Source organism: Malurus melanocephalus, unplaced genomic scaffold (genome assembly GCF_030028575.1).
Source record: "Malurus melanocephalus ecotype Western Australia unplaced genomic scaffold, MMel_1.1 scaffold_68, whole genome shotgun sequence".
Taxonomy (NCBI): Eukaryota; Metazoa; Chordata; class Aves; order Passeriformes; family Maluridae; genus Malurus; species Malurus melanocephalus.
Genome location: NW_026623300.1, coordinates 1415117 through 1434670, shown reverse-complemented (window position 1 = coordinate 1434670; position 19554 = coordinate 1415117). Strand labels below are relative to the sequence as shown.

At 45.5% G+C, this 19554-nt stretch overlaps 2 protein-coding genes across 2 annotated transcripts in view; one reads left to right on the top strand and one right to left on the bottom strand.

The window, feature by feature from the left end:
* The window catches only part of UNC5C (unc-5 netrin receptor C), a 240413-nt gene extending 225225 nt beyond the window's left edge, over positions 1-15188 (top strand). Inside the window, exons 12-17 of the mRNA XM_057366580.1 lie at positions 236-404; positions 1524-1757; positions 5941-6090; positions 6311-6475; positions 9183-9361; positions 9595-15188. Coding sequence (XP_057222563.1) covers positions 236-404; positions 1524-1757; positions 5941-6090; positions 6311-6475; positions 9183-9361; positions 9595-9760 — 1063 coding nt within the window. The 3' untranslated portion in view covers positions 9761-15188. The remainder of the gene's footprint in view (positions 1-235; positions 405-1523; positions 1758-5940; positions 6091-6310; positions 6476-9182; positions 9362-9594) is intronic.
* A 4283-nt stretch (positions 15189-19471) lies between these two features.
* The window catches only part of BMPR1B (bone morphogenetic protein receptor type 1B), a 222490-nt gene continuing 222407 nt past the window's right edge, over positions 19472-19554 (bottom strand). Inside the window, exon 13 of the mRNA XM_057366581.1 lies at positions 19472-19554. This exon is cut by the window's right edge and continues 311 nt beyond it. The gene's annotated coding sequence lies outside the window, so the exon portion shown is untranslated.

Genomic DNA, 19554 nt, shown 5'->3' with positions numbered 1-19554 from the left:
TTGCTGACACCTAAACCTGCATTTTGACATATGAGAGATATATGGCCCAAAAACAACCAAAAAAAAAAAAAAGGAAATAAATGTGGATTTGGAAAAAAATAAAGGAAAATCAAAACCCACCTATTTTGCTTGCATTATCTTTTTTTATTTTAAGAGGATTTGTTACTTTTACACACCCAAATGAATCTTTTTGTCTTTTTCAACTCAATGTATCCACCCTCTGTCTCCTTGCCAGACCACCTGTAGAAGACAGCCAGACCCTGCTGACCCCGGTGGTGAGCTGTGGCCCGCCAGGCGCGCTGCTGACCCGGCCCGTCATTTTAACCATGCACCACTGCGCAGAGCCCAACACGGACGACTGGCAGATCCAGCTGAAGCACCAGGCTGCCCAGGGACCATGGGAGGTGAGGCTTCAGAGCTCCAGCCTGGGTGCTGACCACGTGTGGGGCTCTCTGCTAGGCCTTTCCTTGCCCTTCTGAACCTGTATTTTGGGGTTTCCATGTGAGATACACGGCTGCTACCGGCAGCCGGGAGTGCCCTTCCATACCAGATGTCTGAGGTGCCCAGTGCCCATGCAGGGATCTGTCCTGGGGCGTTTGACACCTCCCAGCACCAGCTGATTTCCATGGTGGGATCCTGATGTGGTTGCTTGCCAGCAGTACAGCAGCAGAATGTCCCAAGGCAGTGTGGCAAAAGGACCTTCCCACTGTGACTGAAGCATAGAGTAATGCTTTCAGCAWGGCTGAGCTGTCCTGACAGAGCCCTCCTTCCCAGCCCTGTGCTCCAAGGTCCTTGCTGCCAGCACTCTAGTCTCCTAATTAATTTGGCAAGGGTCCTTTCTCCTGCTGGTAAGGTTAATAAGGTCAGGGTGGCTTCTGAAGGCAGTTGGGCTGGTGGTAGCAGAAGTGTCGTCTCCAGCATTGTCTCCAAAAGCCTCTCGTGTTCTGCTGTATGCCCAGGGCAGGGAGGTCATCTGCATTCAGGCAGTATTGGATTTTTTTTCCTTACCCTGCAGTCTCATCACAGGGGATTATTTGAAGATGCAGCAGGTGATATTTCATGTAAATGTGGTATTTGGCCACCACAGARGTTAATTCCCTTCCTTGAGTTTTTAGAACTCCTTATTGTCATGCCTAGGAAGTGAAGGGCAGTTATTTATTCAACATGTCTGAGACTGCTGATGTTAAATCATGGTCACCAAATGATTAGTTCTGCAATATCTCTTTCAATAAAGTCTCAGTGATATTTTCATTATTTGCCTGACTCTGTCCAAGGCTTTAAAAGCRGGAGTGAGGACAGGGGGAGTTTTCAACCTCCAACATCACCACCATCACCCCAGAGAAATCTACTCCCTGTGCCTACACAGGAGAATAGCTGGAAGCAGGACTTTTAGCTCTTGATTAATCTAAGGAGCAAACAGCAAGGATTTTTTGCATCAACCACATTTGAAAGGGGCATTGCTGCCTGAAAGAAGAGTGGCTCTGAGGGGTCACACACCGTAACTTGGCCTTTTTCTCTCTTAGGACGTGGTGGTGGTCGGAGAGGAAAACTTCACCACCCCGTGCTACATCCAGCTGGACCCGGAGGCCTGTCACATTCTGACAGAAACCCTCAGCACCTACGCCTTGGTGGGACAGTCAATCACCAAGGCAGCAGCCAAACGTCTCAAACTGGCCATCTTTGGACCGCTGTCCTGCTCCTCGCTGGAGTACAGCATCCGGGTCTACTGCCTCGATGACACACAGGACGCTCTTAAGGTGGTTCTTCATCTCTTGCTTCCTCCCTTGTCACAGGACTGCAGTCCCTCTCCAACCCTYTGCTCCACATAGTCATGCTCCCTGGGTTATTTTTCTGATTAGAAGAAGAGCTTGACAGCAAGCTGCTGTTTTACAGTTTAACCCCCACACACCGTAAATTGTCCTTTGCACAGGGATCTCACACTGTTTTCCACCCACCAGTCTTTTTTCCTTTGTTTACCTGTATCATATCCTGAATCCTAAGGTCTTTGCATTATTAAAAGGCCATAAGGTACACAGGGCTTCATTCGTTGTTCATGTATTTTTAATGCTAAGTGCCAGCTCCCCAGAGACCAGGAAACATATAAATGCTTCTTTGTAAATAGTTGATAATGATAAAAGAAGCTTCTGGCCCGTTAATCACTGCCTGCTTTATTACACCTCTTCGTGTGCAGCTTTTTGTGTTGGGAATTCACAGCCGGAACAAACCAAAGCTGTTGCTATCCCGAACTGTGTAAGCTTTCCCTCCCTGTGTAATTCTGGAGTACACACAAACCACATACAGATGAGCAGAGAGGTAACCATACTTGCTATTTATAAATAATACCTGTATTTGTACACATGGTATCTATAATAGATGCACTCATKAAATATGTAGCTCCAACTGCACAGCAGAGTTTATTAAAAGGTGGAGTGTTTTCCTCTGGTTGTAGTAAGTGCAACTGCACAAACGCCTCTTCGTGGCAAAATGATTTCAAAGCCTGACTAAGCAGAGTCATTCTGCTGCTGYACATCCTTTTTTCCCCCCAAGGTCTATGTGGGAATTACTGGGATTTAAACCTACATACACCGGCTGGGAAAAAACACACTGGTTTGTATTTTTAAGAACAGTGGCTTCCATCACTGAGAACAGCACGCTTGGTTGTCCTCCCTGATGCCATCTGACATCAAGGTTTGCCTGCCTAGCTTTGCTCTTCTATATGCAAGAAAAGCAGCAAAGTATTAGGGTTGTAGCAGGCACATGGTGACTTCAGCTGGGTTTTGTCCTCTGGGAGCTTGGYCTCTGTCACTGCATTGGTGTTACCRGCCTTTTAGAAACAATTATTTTCCCTGGTCTGATTTCCCTTTTGTTTTTTCTATTAAAAAAAAAAAAAAGTGAAAAAGATCTTTCATAGCAATCAAGTTTCAAAGGTCCTGATGGTTTTATGCCTGTGCTGCATAAYACAATTTTCCATGGGTTTGACAAGGCCTGAGGTAATAATAAGTGAGTTGGAGGGGCCTTGGCCAGCCAGCTAATGCAGTCAGAGCTGAGGAATCTAATTAAGTATAACTCAGGAGCTGTTGGTCTGTTCCTAATAAACTGTAGGGAGAGTTGTGTGGTAAAGTTAATCCAATTCAGTGYGACAGCAGAGGGGTTGAGGAGAGGCACAGAGCCACAAGGGGGGAACCATCCTTTACCTGAAAAGCTGCGGCCAGMATTTGGGAGGGGTCAGTCCTTGGGATCCTGCTGCAGTTAGACCCCAAAGCAAAATTGTAATTTAATGAGGGAAGGTGAGCAAAGTCAGGAAGTCACCATCCCACTCAGTACCTACTGCCTTTCTATGTCAAGTTCATGCATTTTAATTTTCTTTTTCTTTGTCGTGAGCACCCCTATGAATGCATGAGTTGCACTTCTTTGCAAATGTAAGGTCTGGGGAAAGGAGACTGAGGAAAAAGAAACCTGTTAACAAATAGCCAAGTAAAATAGGTGTGGATGGAAGGGCTGGCATGCAGAAGTAGGAGAGTATGAGCTGGTGTGTAGAAACCAGTGTGTACCAAACATTCCTGTGTGACAGCATTGTCCAGACTTAAACTATGACTATGCAAAAAGAAAAAATAAGGTTGGGGTGTGYGCCACGTGCTTTCAGAGCAGCTGGTAGTGCAGCAGCCCCTGCCGTGCTGGGAGGACACCCTTGGCACTGCTGTATTGCCAAAGGGATGGCACTCACCGGGCAGTTCCCACTGGCTGTGTGGGACAAGGCGTGCAGACAGGGCAGRGCTGGCAGATTCTGAGCTTAAAAGTATTTTGGAGAGGAAAGAAAAGTTGCAAGCAGCAGGTGAAGCACCAGCTGCAGTGTCTCACTGTATTGAGGCTGGCTCTGGACAAAGCACAGCACGGGTAGGGATGAGCAATATTCCCACATTGAGCTGTCTGAGCTTTGGAAGAGCCTTTGTAGGGGATTGTGTGCATTTTAATAGACAGCCAAATGCACTCTGTTATTATTTACAACTCTGAATGAGTCTGCCATATGCTGAATGTGTTTTAACAGCCACCAAAGGAAGACAAGTCATTGCAGCATAAAACACAGTGCGATGTTTATCCAGCAGGCTTTTCCCTCTCACCGTGCAGAGTGAGCGCTCACAGCTGAGCTGCTGGCACTGCAGGACAGCAGGGAGGTGTAATGGCTCACCATCAATAAGGGCTCAGTTAATGTGGGAGCAGCTTCCTGACATTCCTGGAGGCYATGGAGCAGCGTGGGCTCGGTGCTCATGGCACTTGCAGCATCCTCTGCYCTGCGGAGTCCYGAGCCACCTGGATGGGATGCTCACRGAAATGCTTTTTTGGGCAAGGATGAGGGGAGTTGTGACCTTGAGCACTGACCTCTTTTTTTTTTAAAGACAATTTTTGCACTTTGAAGAGGATGCCCAAGCTAGTCTCCTGTCACCAAAAAAAAAAAAAAAAAAAAAAGAAAAAAAAAAAGTCATAATATGATAACTATAAAGAAATCTTGCTGCTTTGCTCTCTTTATTGATGTGTGGCTTTGAGACTGAGATATGTGACCTGTGTGTGGCAGCGTGGCAGGGACTGAGCAGCCAGACACATGGAAACAGCTGTTTCCCACACTGGAGGCATGTGAAGGACATCCCCCAACCTGTCTCATTCCACACAGTAACTGTTCAAAAAAACCACCCCAAAATGGCCTGTGATCTTGTCTCTGTTATTTCATCCATATTTTTCCTTTTATTGAAGACAAGCAGAGCTTAGGCTGAGCACGGCTGTGTGCTTGTGCCCCACTGATGAGGAGGTGGTGGCTGTTCGGGTGACATGAGTGATGGAGTGATGCCTTACACAGCTCCCTCTCCTAGGAATTACATCCTCCCTCACAGGGGTGACAGGAGATGATGGGCAGGGTGACCACAGCCACCTCAGCGTGGGGCAAGCAAGATGAAGCTCAGGTTTTGGCTCAGGAGGACACAGAGGTGCCAGCCAGCAGAATAAGCCCTGCACTGAAAAAAATGCCCTACGGCAGGAGCCAGCCAGTGTGTTTGAAGGTCTGTGTGAGTCATGGCTCCAAATTAATTCTGACTTAATTAGCTAAGAGCCATGGGAGGAGCACGGACTGCTCAGCATCCTCCAGTCAGAGAAAGGGCTACAGTGGCCCAGGGTGGCTACCTGGGTGGGGTGTTGAGAGTAGACCCCCAGAGCTGGGGCAGGAGCAGTTTCTTGGCACCTGTGCCCTGCATGCCTGAGARGTGGCATCTGCAATTAGCTCACACAGTCCCACAAGTCATCTTCTGGACCTTCCAGGGAGGTAATTGGAACATAATGAAGATCTATAGTAATCAGATAATTACTATCGATTGCTCTTTAGACATCTTGGTGAAGTAATTAGGTGGCACTGGAAAGAAGCTGGAACTGATTCATTGGCATAACCTTAATCTGAAAGGTTTCCTGATTTTGTTTCTTTTCCTCTAATGGCCAATAAAAGAACATAGTTTTAGCTTCAGGATCTGCCAGGTACCTTTCTTATGTGCTTGCTACCTCCCTGAACATGGACAGGAGCAGCTCAACTGAAATGGGGGCTCCTTCAGTTGGCCTGGGGCAGCATCCCAGTTTTGTGTGCTCCTGGATTCCTTGAGCATCCCCACTGTGTGAGATTGTCTTTGGCCACGTGAGACTGGTTGTTTGTTTACTTTTTTWAAATTAAATGTGACTGAGACTGGCTGTGTTGGTTTCTAATGGGGTTCCTGTAGRTGCTCTTCTTCCACGTGCTCTACATTTAGGCTGTTTGTAGGCAACATTTCACTGTGGTCTCGTTAATTGCAAGCTTATATTTATCTTTAGCTTTCAGCATCTACAGCAGACAATGTTGAGGACTCAGAAGACTGAYGTGCTGTCCTGATGAAACCTGACCACATTCTTGTTTCTATTCCAATACTGCAGGAGGTSCTCCAGCTTGAGCAGCAGATGGGTGGGCAGCTTTTGGAGGAGCCCAAAGCTTTGCATTTTAAGGGAAGCACCCACAACCTCCGCCTGTCCATCCATGACATTGCCCATTCTCTCTGGAAGAGCAAGCTGCTGGCTAAATACCAGGTGAGCACAGTAAAACATTCCCATTGGATGCCAGCAGTSAGGCTTAAAGAAATACTGTCACACACAGGTGTGTTTAAAAAGCACCAGGATCCAGGGCATTTTTTCCCTGGATCATTTGCCATCCCATGAGCATGGAGCCTCCAGTCTCAGGTCATATGGCATCCATGCCTTGGGTCCACATCCCTCCCTGACTACCCTTTTTTTACTTTTTTTCCTGCAGGAGATTCCCTTCTACCACATCTGGAGTGGATGTCAGAGGAACCTGCACTGCACCTTCACGCTGGAAAGGTTCAGTCTGAACACCCAGGAGCTGGTGTGCAAACTCTGTGTGCGGCAGGTTGAAGGAGAAGGACAGATTTTCCAACTCAACTGCTCTGTCTCAGAGGTAAACGACATTTCTGAACTCTTCTATCCGGCTGCAAGAACGTGGGAAGACTAAGGCAGTACAACCTTTCCCATTGCTACCACTTCAGTGCTCCCCAGTCTTCTGACTGCYGGTATGGGCATAAAGAATGGGCCAAGTTGTTGCTTTGTATCTCCTGTTGCATTTCCCTTAGTTTCTCTCATCTTCAAGGGTGGGARGAGAGCAGCTTTGGTCTCTCTATCAGCGCTGCCTTTCTGTGTCTGTGCAGAGGAGCTCTTTGCCAACCCCTCCCTAACACATCCCATGAAGCTCTCATGGTCCTGTCCCCTTGGCAGTCCAGGAGACCCATCATGCCTGACAATTCCTTGGAGAGAGAGAAAAGAGAACAGGAAATKTCTATGCTGTGTGTTCTGTGAGCCACTCCGCTCTGGTCCCACCTAATAGGGAGCATCAAATGGTCTGGTTTCAGTGAACTTTCCTCCTCATATTTGGCTGTTGTCTTTGGCAATTTTCCTTTTGATGGCTGACATTTCCCAGTAGAAATATTGTTTTGGGAACATGTTTGCTAGTGCTTTGTAGCACGTGGAGAATTTTTGCTCCTTGGGGCAGTTAAGCTTGGGGCTGAGACAGAGAAGCACATCCAGGTGTGAAGAGACATTGACTCCTGTGAGTGTWCTGGTGGGTTTTACACCTGGTACCCTTGGGGAAGGGGTGCAAGAGCAGAGACAGAAGTTCCTGGTGCTGCAGGGCTCTGAGAGTGAGCACCATTACCCAAACATCTGCTTGGTTAGTGGGTGTAAAGTTACAGATTCATCTGGGGACTACACGGCATTAAGGACAGATGGTAAAACAAGCATCATAAACAATTATTGTAATAAGTGCTGCATTGAGGTAATCACTAATTTAACCTCACAGAGAAGAGAAAGAACTGAAAGTAACTTTAATGAAATGCAAGAATACACTATAATCATCTTCAGCTGGTTGTGGGTAATAGGGCCTGGTAATAGATTCAGAGGCAAGGGGATAATATTCTTGCCTTGTGCTGTGATCCTATCCATCAAGGATGAATAGAGGGAGTGAATAATACCATTGCCATCAAGGCTGCCTCCTGAAAAATTGCCCYTTGCTCTTGACTCCTTGTCATATTCCCAAACTTCAGCAAGGAACAAGAGGACCTTGGGCTGCTAAAAGCTGGAATATAGGGTCAGCTAGGGAAAAATCCTGTAAGTCAGAGATTTGATGATAAGTCACCTGAAAGGATGATAACTGCAACTTGAAAACCAAAGTGTGCCTCTAGAAGCCTGATAAAGACATTAGACCAGGCATGAGGAAACTGCAGTTCTGGTTTCTCACATTTCCTTCTGAGGTAAGGCTGGTGGGACTCAGCTCACAGTCAGGCACTGCAGGACTGTGCTGGCATCTTTCTTTATTGCTGGATCTGCCTCTCTGTCCCCCTGCAATAAAAATACAGTAACACAGTTTCCTGCATCCTCCCCTTGTGGGCTTTCTTTTTAGTCCCCTGCAAAGGACATAAAACTTCTGCAGATTAAACTGTCTTATTCCAGCTTTATACAGTGTCTTCCACTGGGACTTCAAAAACACAGATGCAGTGAGTGCCAAAACATGCAGATTTGCAAAGCAGGAGGAAAATCGTGATAAAGATCTCCCATGATCGATTTTTGAAGTATTTTTTTAATCTTGTGCTGTTGATACTCAGACAAAAGAGCCACAGGGAATGTAACAGGYACCTGACCCCCTTCTGCAGCAATCCTGGGGCTTCAGGTCACCTTGAGAGCCAGGGTAGCTTTTGTATCCTTTGGTCCAGAATATTAAGAAAAGGTTTTCTGTCTGTGATGCCACTAYCACCACCCTCCTGCCACTTCCTGCCTCCCAATGCAGGTGAGCCTGAGGCAGCACCAGTGTCAGGAACATCATTTTCCTGGCTCCTGGGCAGTGCCTGCTGCCAGGTTGTTGGGCAGAGGGGTTGGGGAAGACAGTCTGTGGTGCAGGGCCTTGGCACCCAAGCACAGATGCCGCATTCAACGTGTTAATTCAGGACATTACTGTGTGGCATAAAACTTCCTCTATTAGAGACTTCACTGATTGCCTAGAATGCCATGTGTTAAGAAAAGAAAAATGCAAAAAAAATTCGTATTTATACACTGGAAGAGAATTAATTGGTACAGATAAAGGAGTGGAGGCAAAGGGTTTAATTCTGTGCATTACTCATAGATACTGGCACTCCCGTTTCCATCTTTGAATACACTTTGGGAGGGTAAACCAGAGACTAAAACCAGGACAATGAGCATCACCAGCAAACTCCTTGTGGGGCTTGTGATGGCAGCTTAAGCCTGGAGCTGCCTGGGTTTGAGACAGTCTCAGATATCACAGCTCCTCCCCAGCAGCCAGTTTGACACAAAGCAACCASACAGTTCACAGAGGAGAAAACAAATCGACATTTAATGACAAATCTTTAGCACTGGTGTTTCTGGCTGCCTGGGGCTGTGACCTGGCAGAGGAGGAGGAGAAGCAGCTCCCCCATTTCTACTAGAGAAGAAGACCAAATATTTCTGTTTTGCAGCTGACTGACATAAACTCCAGATTAGCAGAGGGCTGCAAGTAGAAGCACTGAGTCTCCAAGGATATGGTTCTACAATTGTCTCTGTACTCAGTAACAAAACTGATGGGGTTTTTATGCTATTTTTTTTTTCTGTTTTTCTAACCTCAGGAACCTACTGGCATCGATTATCCTGCCATGGACTCCGCAGGCACCATCACCACCATCGTGGGGCCCAGTGCATTCAGCATCCCGCTGCCCATCAGGCAGAAGCTGTGCAGCAGCCTGGACGCTCCCCAGACCAGAGGCCAYGACTGGCGGATGCTGGCCCACAAGCTGAAACTGGACAGGTGAGCAGGGCTGCCTGAGAGTGGCCAGGCTGGGAAGAGTCTGGGGGGAGGAGTGTGCAGAAACATCCTGGTGAAAGTCCCACTGAGAGCAGATGTACAGACTGGTCAGGCTGGCTGCACAGGGGATGAGCACCTTGGCACCACCAGCAATAGGGATGGCTTGAAATTAYATGAATTCACGTAGTTTTCGTGCAGCTCAAAAAAAAACCTAGTCTCCTTTTGGCTCGTTGCAGATACTTAAATTATTTTGCGACGAAATCAAGCCCCACYGGGGTGATCCTGGATCTCTGGGAAGCCCAGAACTTCCCTGATGGCAACCTGAGCATGCTGGCGGCAGTTCTGGAGGAAATGGGAAGACACGAGACGGTTGTTTCTTTGGCAGCAGAAGGGAATTACTGACGCAGCCTTGGCATGAGGAAGGACAGACGCGGGCAGCGGTGACGCCTGCTATTGCAAACGAGAATTGAAATGAAAACCCAGACCAATGAGATACTCAAGAGACATTTCAGAGAAGAAAGCAAGCAAGCAAACAAACACAAAACAAAACCAATCAGCCCTGACCTTCACACGTGCTCTCCTTGTACATTATCACAGGATCAGAAAGAAATCACGCAAAGTTGTACCTTGAAAATATAAATCAACCTAATGTTCCTCTCGGCTTGGCTGTACACTGCTTGGTACAGGTTTTTACAGTTTCCTAGGAAACGCTTTTTATTGCTATCCAGATATATGGATAAACTTTCTTAACAATCCCGATTTCTATGGATGTTGTTTACATCAGATTCTGGACAGGGGTAAGGAGACTGTCCATGGCTCTTTATATTTTTTGTTTAAAGCCATTCTAGACAAGGCTGTGGACAGTTGGTTGTGGCTATTTCAGCTTATTGGTTTCTGGTGAATTGAGATTTTGGCTACAATTCTGCACGTTGGTTGTCTCACAGTGATCCTCCTGTCATTGTTCTGTTTCCTAGACCTACTTGTAAAAAAAGAAACAAACCAAGAAAATCAGGGTGTGCATCTGGAAAGCAGGTACTCTGGCTGATAAGCAGGAACACACAAAATGTTCCCTTTCTTCCCCGAGACAGTTCCCATGAGCCTTTGTGGAGAATAACTCTACGCCAGTGGGGAATGAAGGATCTGAGTCAATTTTCAATTCACACCCTTTCTACCCCTTTGCTGTATGAGGGGCCAGATATGCAATTCAGAGTGGTTGGAGGGGAGGGGGAGAAACCCAGAAAAAATATAAAAGAGAAGTTGCTATGGTAGTTACTGATTAGTGTCTAGTGCAAGGATTATAATGACTATTATTATTGCCATTATTACTTTATTTCTAATTTTGTCAGCAGCAGAATGAGTAATTTCTGGTTTTATGGAACCTGTTGTCCCCTCCCTGAAGGTCTGTTAGCTCCCCAGAGAGCTGCAGGTCTCACTGAAACCCTCCACCTGCAGTAATGTTGGCCACGGCCAGGGCTACTGACAGCCCAGCCCTCTGCTGGGTCTCTTCTGTGTGACATCTGCACTTGGTGGCTCTCCAAAGATATTCCCAGACTTTGATGCTGCCAGGGAAGCCTGTGTGGTGTGGGCCAGTGTGAGGCAGTGGAGTGGGGAAGCTGAAACCCCGTGAGCCACAGTTTGCTGCCTTTGCTGCTCCTGCCACCACCTGCCTCACTGGCTGGCCAGGGAACACTCGTCCCTCTACTGCCAYGTTCCTCTTGGCCACCATCAAACAGGCGAGGTGGGAGCTTTGCAAAAGGAGCAAATTAAAATGCATTACTTCAAACGTGTTTTATGTTCTGCTCAGTGCAGATTCTGATTTTTCTGCACATGGCAGTGCACAGGACACACTGCAGTGGTCTCACTGCCTGACTTGCCTGTCCTCTGCACAGAAAGGCTTTCTTCCCTGAGCTGTCCACTCCAGCCAGGCCCTGTCAGTGCTGCTGTGTGCACACCCCTGCCCACGTGTGCATTACCATTCCACACGCTCCCTGACACCCGAGTTCGCTTCTTCCCTTTTGTTGTTTTGGTTTTGCTTTCCCCAAGGCTCTCCAGATCGTGCCTTTGAAGGCAACTTTTGAAAATGTCATTGGTCGAAATGAAAAGAAAATTCCATCTGACCTTTTTTCTCCATTTGACATTTCCATAGGCTTGGCACCTTTTTCCTTTTAATTTCTCAACTCCCTGACCAGTGAGTAAGGCTTTGACTGACTGCCGGGCAGCAAGAGCAAAAAGGTTCCCTTCCTTTGTAAGGGGGCAGTTTGCAAACCAGCATTTCAGYGCAAACTGGAGAGAAGAGGACAGGCTTTGTAACTTTCAACATCTGTGTGCATTTTTCTTGTGTAAGCCCCACCTTCTCTTAAAAGTAGAAATGCCAAGGGCACCCCTTCAGCAGCCTTCATCTTCTCTTTCACTTGGGCCATCAGATGAAGCCCACCACTSTGCTCATCGAAATTTTGCTTTCAGCTTCAGGAGGTTTGGACTGCAGCTTCCAGCTCTGCCCTTTCTCCACAGCTTTTAGTCACTAAGAGCACTAAAATGTCTCTTTAATACAAGTCTCTGCTTTTGTCCCTCCCGTGCCATCTTCAGGTGTAATGAGTTGTATTCAGTTTGTGCTTCTTCACCTCTCCCATGTGTCATTCCTGTTTGACACCCCTTCCAGGGCGGGTGCAGGAGTTGAGCTGTCCTTCAGCCCTTTGGCCTTTYTGTGTTGGCTGATCCCCAGGCTCGCTGGTGCTCCCCAGCTCCCAGCTTTCCCAGGGGGGCTCCTGTGTACTCTTGTCACCAGGATCAGGGTCCCAGCAGAACCTGGGAGGTCTGGCAGGGCAAGGACAAGCAGGAGAAAGTTCCTCCAGAGCCACAGCTCACCCCAGCAGCTCCCCTGCGTTAATTTTGTTCCGTTTTCTCTTTTTCTGTGGGGAATGGCAGTGGCAGGGTGGGCACTGCGGGAAAGGGCTCAGGCTGGTGGCATCCAGCACTCAGCATCCCCATCCTGCTGCCCCGAGGAGAGAGAGCGGGAAGCACGGGCAGCCAGATGGGCTCAGGATGTTATTTTTGGTGGGAGAAAGCCCAGCAGCAGTCCCTCCTCCGCCTGGATTGCATGGACACAGTGCCATCTCGTGGGGCTGAGCCCCGGCTCCACCGTGCGGCGAAATGCTTCCTGTGGGGTGGCTGTGACAAAGGCGTTGGGCAGGCAGAAGTGACTCTTAGAACTTGTAACATTTTWTGTCAGGTAAGCGCATCTGCTTCGAGAGAAAAAGAAAAGGCTGCAGGCTTCTTATCCTCAATTACAATTTTTTAAGAAGCTTTTCCTTTTAGTTGCTCACCTTTGGCTCTGTACTGGAGCAGCWTTGCTGCTCTTCACATCATCTCTTCATTACATATTGGTCGCTAGCGCTATAAATAGTATATATATTATATAAATATATATAAAATATCTACTGACTTCAAGGAAAACCGTTCATTTCCGAGTAAGAAACATTTATTGGAGGCAGTCCTTTTCACCTTATTTGTTTTTCTTCAGTTCTTTCTTGTGTTGTGTTCTCGTAAAGGTGACTGTCAGTGTATAGGGTAAGTTTGGGGTTTGGTTGGGTTTTTTTCTTTTTTAAATTTATATCATACCTGATCCACTGTGTCTCGCTAAACAGCACAAGACCTAAGTGCTGTTCTAGTGGATCTTGAAAATTTTGCAGCAGTGAAGGTCTCTCCAGCCAAGATTTGCTTTAATGGGAGACCAAGATTTTTTTTTTTTTCTGTCTCGCTGGCAGAAATGCAGACACTCGTGAGACATGTTGGAGTCTGCCATACCCACAGAGCAAAACAYGTCTGTTCCTTGGGTTCCTCGCTATTTCTGTTGCTTACATATAGAATAAATGTATTTACATGCTGTAAGCCCATCATTGTGGACAGTGTCCTAATGTCTTGTATTGCTACCTACAATAGTTTCTTTTTTGTTCTCCTTTTTCTTCTTTTTTGGGGGGCAGAGGGCATGGGGAAGGGAGGGGTGGGGGGCCCTTAAACCATTGTATGCTCCACCAAGTAGTTACCACAGCTCTGGGGTTAATTTTAAACATGATGKTACTGTTGAGGTTGGCTTGATGGATTTTTTGTTTTAATCTCATGTCCAGTGCACTTTGTAAACAATCCTGCTGAGTGTTCAGAAGTCTTTTCAGGTGTTACCTTGGCTCTCATCTGGCCATGAATTAACTCACTGTTTGCAGGCTTGCTTGGTATCAGGTGGTTTGTGAATGGAAAACAAACCTTTGTTCCTTCTCCCACAAGGASTCCAATGAGTTATGATTTTGGGTCACCACTGTAATCCATTCCTAGCTTGTGTGGGAAGCCTTAAGGTGATAAAACAAGTTGCACTGCAGACTTTTAAATGCTGAAGCCTGTATGACAGACATCCTTTGAAGTGGGACTTGAACAGAAATGTGGAGTAAGTGTAAGAGTGTACACACAGACAAAGAGGAGAAAACAGAACACTACTCACGAAAGCTTTAGCTCTCATGTTAGCTATGGGCATCCTCTCATTTTACCAACTTTTGCATGGGAAGGTAAAGGTCAAAACTCAGTGTTGTACCACCACTGCAAGGTCAATAGGCAGTATGGCAGAAGCCAACTGACTAGCAAGTGACTGGAATTGAACTAAAGCCACAGGAATGCCCTCAAGTCTGGTAGGTCAGGCTCCTTGCTTGAATAGGAGCATTTAGTTTATTTACTTACTTGTCCTTTAAACTTGACACCTGAAATCTGAAAATCTCTTTTTCTGAAAGTCCTTTGATAAACTGCCTGTACAAAAAAAGCAACAATAACCCAGAGTTCCCACAAATTTCCATCCCAGATAGGCATTTCGCATTTTCTGTGATGCTGGTKAAATGTGTTTATTTGTGGTTCAGTCTCTTTGACAGCTCACAAAGACATAAATTGCTATATGTGCTGCACCCTGGGCCWGCCCTCTTGTCCCAAAGCATCCCAAGGCAGGAGAACCTTCAGGATGCCTTTGGGAAGCAGGATGTGAGCGGGTAGGACCCTCCTGCAGTGGTGGTGGGACAAGAGTCCTGAGATGAGAGAAAAGCTCGCACGGGCCCCAGAGCTTCWTAGGCTGCTGCCAGCTGGCTCTGGCCACTGCTTGCCAATAAATTTGGAGCTTGCACAATACAAAAAAAMCCCCAAAATTGCTCTGCAAAGTAAACAAAATTAGGAGAGCCAAAACAATCTCTTCCCCATAGAGCTTTCAAGGTACCTTGCAAAAACACCCGAGCCGAGAGCCAGTAACCTACTTTGAAGCAGGGTGTGTGACAGAGCTGAGACAGAGAAGTCATGGCATTGCTGTTGTCACACAGCCATGTGGTAGACTCTTTTTGCTAACACATCTTCTGTTATTGTTTCAAAAAAAAAAAAAAAAAAAAAAAAAAGAGGGTATCTTTCCAAAGCAAAGGAGGGCCCGTAGGAAATGAAAGATCTGTGCCACCCAGGTGTATCCCTTCTCTTCCCATGTCACAGCTCTACCAGGGTTCGTGGGTTTTGTTTTCTTTGCTATTCACATCTGGAGAACCCTTTTGGTTTTGATTTCCCTATTGCTGTATCTTCTATGCAATTCCTTTTCTAAAGACTGACTTACTACAGGAGAAGTTCTAGCCATTGCATTATTTGTATTGCTGTACAGTGGAGGTGTGGTTTACTAGTTCTGAGTGTGCCTCTTATCCCCCTCCCTTTTTCTCCTTCCCTCTGTTTGTAAATGCCTGCATTTATTCTGTCAGCCTGACATGTATAAAGTGTAAGAAAGAATTTTTAAACAGGTAATAAATTATATTTATAAGCAACTGGAAAAAAATACACTACTACCTTGTGTTCAATTGTTTAGTTCCTGGAAGCTTGGAGTCTTTTGTTTCTTTTTTTAAAAAAAGAGAAAAATCTCAAATGTTTCTGCACGTAAAGAACTGTGGGATTCAGTGGCATGCCTGGGACAATGTGCAGCAAGCACAGGGCTGTGTCACCTAGATGTGGGCAGGTCAAGGGGCTGTGGAAATGCTGCTGGAGAATATCTGCAATGCCATGGACACAGTCTGGGGCAAAGCAGGAGGGCTGCAGGGGCTGTGCAGCTCAAGGGAAAATCAACATTTACACACCTCTCTGAAAATAACCAGCAGGGCAATAAAAGGTTAGGGAGCACGGAGCTGAATCTGCAACACAGCACTGCAGAATGAGAAGAGTGCTCCAGCTTTGAGCACAAACTCACAGAAATACCTCCCCAGATGTAGAGGTGCACAGCCCGTGTCTCTCAGCATTAAATGATGCCACATTTCAGCTGATGCTGTGTATTTAGGATGGAACTTTTTCACCCGATGGATGGGGCTGGGAATTCCAGCTTCAGCCTGTGCACAGATGACCCCTGTGGCTCTTGTGCTACTAAAAACAGTAGTCAAGAATATTCATAAATATGTGGCAGGATGAAGGGGAGGGTGTGTCTCAAAAAATATTATGCTAATGCCAAATTTCTATAGATTTACATAATCAGCCACAAAGCGCAAGCGACTGCTCTATTAGTGATAACACTATTTTAATTACTATTTTTCTCTTCACTGAGTTGTGAAARGAGTGMTGCYTTTTTATGCCAGTGGAAACATATGCAACATATTGGTGTTTACTTGTTTGCTCAGAGGAAAAAAAAGCTTATAAAAATAAAATAAATAAATAAAATGAGGCACAGACAAAATAATCTAGTGAGGGAAATGAAACGCAAAGATGGTGCTTTTCAAGCATATGGAAAGGAAACAGCAAACTCTGTCATGGGGAGGTGGAAACAATTTTATTGGGGGGAATGTTAAGACAACCATATACAATTTGAACAAATACAACGTAACACAGTTTGTTCCCCAACTTTTCTAATWACAGTATTTACAGGTTTAATAAGGCACTGGTTCTCAAAAAAGAACACAAATTAGTTTCTTAGTCTCTACATTGACAACCTTTTCTTTAATAGAAATAACCTTGTGCTAGAGAAAGGATAGCAGTTGTTAGGTGGCATCTCTCTTTATTTTCTTCTTCTCCCACTTACGTATGCCATCACACCTCTGCCAGTAAGAAACTAAACTACACTTCCTTGAAGRATTGACATTTGGAAGGTGGATTTCTAGATCCAAGCCCTCATCAATGTGCCCTTTGAAACTACCAAAATRTGGAAGTGACATTAAAAGGCCACACCTGGCAAAAGAACCATAACTAACCTGTAGTCACTGCAGGTGCTGAAACCTTAATAATGACACGCTGAGTGTTACAGAAAGTCACCCATGCAGGCAGTAACTTGAATGTCACAGTGCTGGAACAACAAAGACCTCCACAGTTGCCTTAGGCTGTTTTTTTGGCCTTAGGAATAGCCCTTCACAATAGCATCGATTACAGTGGGTGGGAGATTTGAGGGCAAAATCTGGTCTTGGGAGAAAATAGGCAGGCACTAGTTACACAACTGCAGATTGTTTGCTCTCTCAGTGTGTGTCTCCTCTCATATATATATATATTTATATATTTTCCTATACAGCACCGTTGCAGTGATTTGTCATTTATGCATTTTCATAAATAAATACTATGTTTTCTTTAGTGCTTTTTCATCCATAATAGTTTACTCTTAATCCACATACTGGAGCTATTCCAAACTCGCAACTGAATATATATATATTTTATACATATATATATATATAAACACATAAACTTGAACATTTAACATACACACTTTATGTAATTTATCAACCAGTATCTTAGATGCTTTTCTTTTGGACCAAAAAAAGGTAAGRTTTGCTCAGGAAACCAGTGACTGGCCCTTTCTCTTGCAGGTGCCAGTGGCATTCACTGCATGCCYTGTATCTGCCAGCTGGCAAAGAACTCTCCAAAACATTTCTGGGGAGAGACGTGCCTGTTTAAAAAAAAAAAAAAAACAAAAAAAAAACTGTTTGGGGAAGGAAGAGGTGAAACACACCTGAACAGTAAGGAAACAAGCATCCCTGCTGTGCAGCCTGGGACCTGCAGGTGCCATCCGCTTCTTCGGAGCTGAGAAACTTCAGTTCCATGGATGCGCTGGCTTTTATGGGAAAAACAAGACCAGAAACCCATGACTCCATTCACTGAGACAAAAAGGTGAAGAGGGGCTGGGTTGTGCTCATTTTGGCCCCCAAATCTCAGAGCCAAGGCGGCCAAGGAGAGGAGCAAACTCTGCTCTCAGCCTCACAAACATTTTTAAGGACAGACAAACCAGCGTCACCCCTCCTAGGGTCAGGATTTGGTGTACTATTAACTCTCAGAGATTCTCTTTTTGTATTGCTTGGTAAATTTGGGTGCAGACAGGGAAACTGCACTGCAGAAAAAAACGCACTCTAATTAACAAAAATCTTCTGATTAAGCTTTTTAACACCTATCATCATGGAAGTCTTGCTGGTTCTCTTGAACCTGCGCATTTTTCTCTGTTAGCTTGGAAGCATAAAATGGTAATTTTTCCAGCTAGAAATGCCTTCAGGGAGCTGTTAAGCTAAACCCCAATTATATACCTACCTACCACAAATAAATCAGTTTTGTCCAAAAAGGGGGAAAAAAAAGAAGCATTACAGAAGTGCTGAGGCTAAATCCTGCATGGCAATTATTTCAGTTCTGAAATAGGCTTAGCATAATCAAAGCAGCATTTGTAAGGACTTATTTCAAAATTAAGCTGAACACCACCTAGTAAAACAACATAGGCAGGCAGGAAAATTTTTAAAAATAAATGAAGGGTAAAAAAAAGGGTAAACCAGTAACTCCGGTGCAGCTCAGCTTTGATAATCTGACGAAGAACAGAACCTTTCCAAAGAAAACCAGGGTATATTTCACCTCTCATTTCCCCTTCTGTAGCATTAGCATTGCTACAGCCRCTGCAACCCCAGGAAAGAGGAACAGGGAAAGACAATAAATACATTTCCCACTGCTCCTGTCCCCGGACAGCTTCTCTTTCTGGGAACCACCAACAGCACCAGAGCCTGTCACTGCTGCGTGGGGGCTGCCACAGGGCTGGGAGCTGCAGGAAGGCCACCCAAAATGAAATGCAGATAAAGCTTGARCTAAATTGTTTGGTTTGTGCTGCCTCTCACTACAGCAGAAGTGCTGGAGGCAGGTCCTGGCCACTGCTGGCCACAGCTCCCAGCTCTCACCACCCACCTAAGGCATCCCACACTCCCTTCCTGTCACTTCCTACTACAGCCACAAGGCACCAGGTCTCCTCACACTTGAGGAAAAATGACTGCCACCCCAGAAATGGGYATTTTTGAGGTTTTTCACTTTCACTTAAAAAAGAGAACACAGATYTTATTCTTTTTTTCTCAGCTGTGGTTGCAGATGGACCCCTCACTTTTACATAAATGAAAGAGCGAGTTATAATTCCTTCTCACAAGGAATTTCCTCTTACCCAGTGGTTGGTTGTGGGTCCTGGCAGTTTCAAATTACCCAGCAGATTCAAAGGTGTACTTCATTTCCACTCACACACAAAATACTTTTGTTTTGCAGTGGGAGGAAAGAAAGGAGGGGGAGGAAAAAGCCAAGAAAAAGGGCACTTGTTTATCACTGTGGTGCTATCCCCATCCGTTTTCATGGAAAGAGGAAGAGCGTCTTGAAACAAGCCACACCAACCAAACCAAATCCATACAGCTCCCAACTACCTCAAACAGAGCGTGGCCTTCCCTGGGACAGGTCACCCACAGGAATCAGGACACCCACAGCAACAGGGATGGCAGGGAATGTGACTGGGCTCCACCTTCCACACTCTGAGAATCACTTGCACATGCAGGGTTTTGAAAGTTGTCTCCACAAATAGGTGGSTTTTAAGGCAGTCTTCATTTTACAGCTCCTCTGAGCTACACAGACCCACTCACCTTTTTTTTTTTTTTTTTTAATGCTGGAGTGCAATAGTCTTTTTGGAAATGAAAAAGTTGTTTTGCTTTCATTTTCAGCAGTTTCCTCCAATTTTTTTAATGTAACAATATACATCTTTTTTACTTCTAACCCGAAACTTTTATTTTCATAAAATTTAAAGCAGTATCTTTTTAAACAATCAAAATAATAATAATAACAACAATAATAATAAAATACTAAGTGGCTTTCACGGAAAGCAACACGCATAATCTTAAACCAGTTACTAAAACTGTTATTTCCCCATGTAAACAAGGGCAGACAAGCCTCTT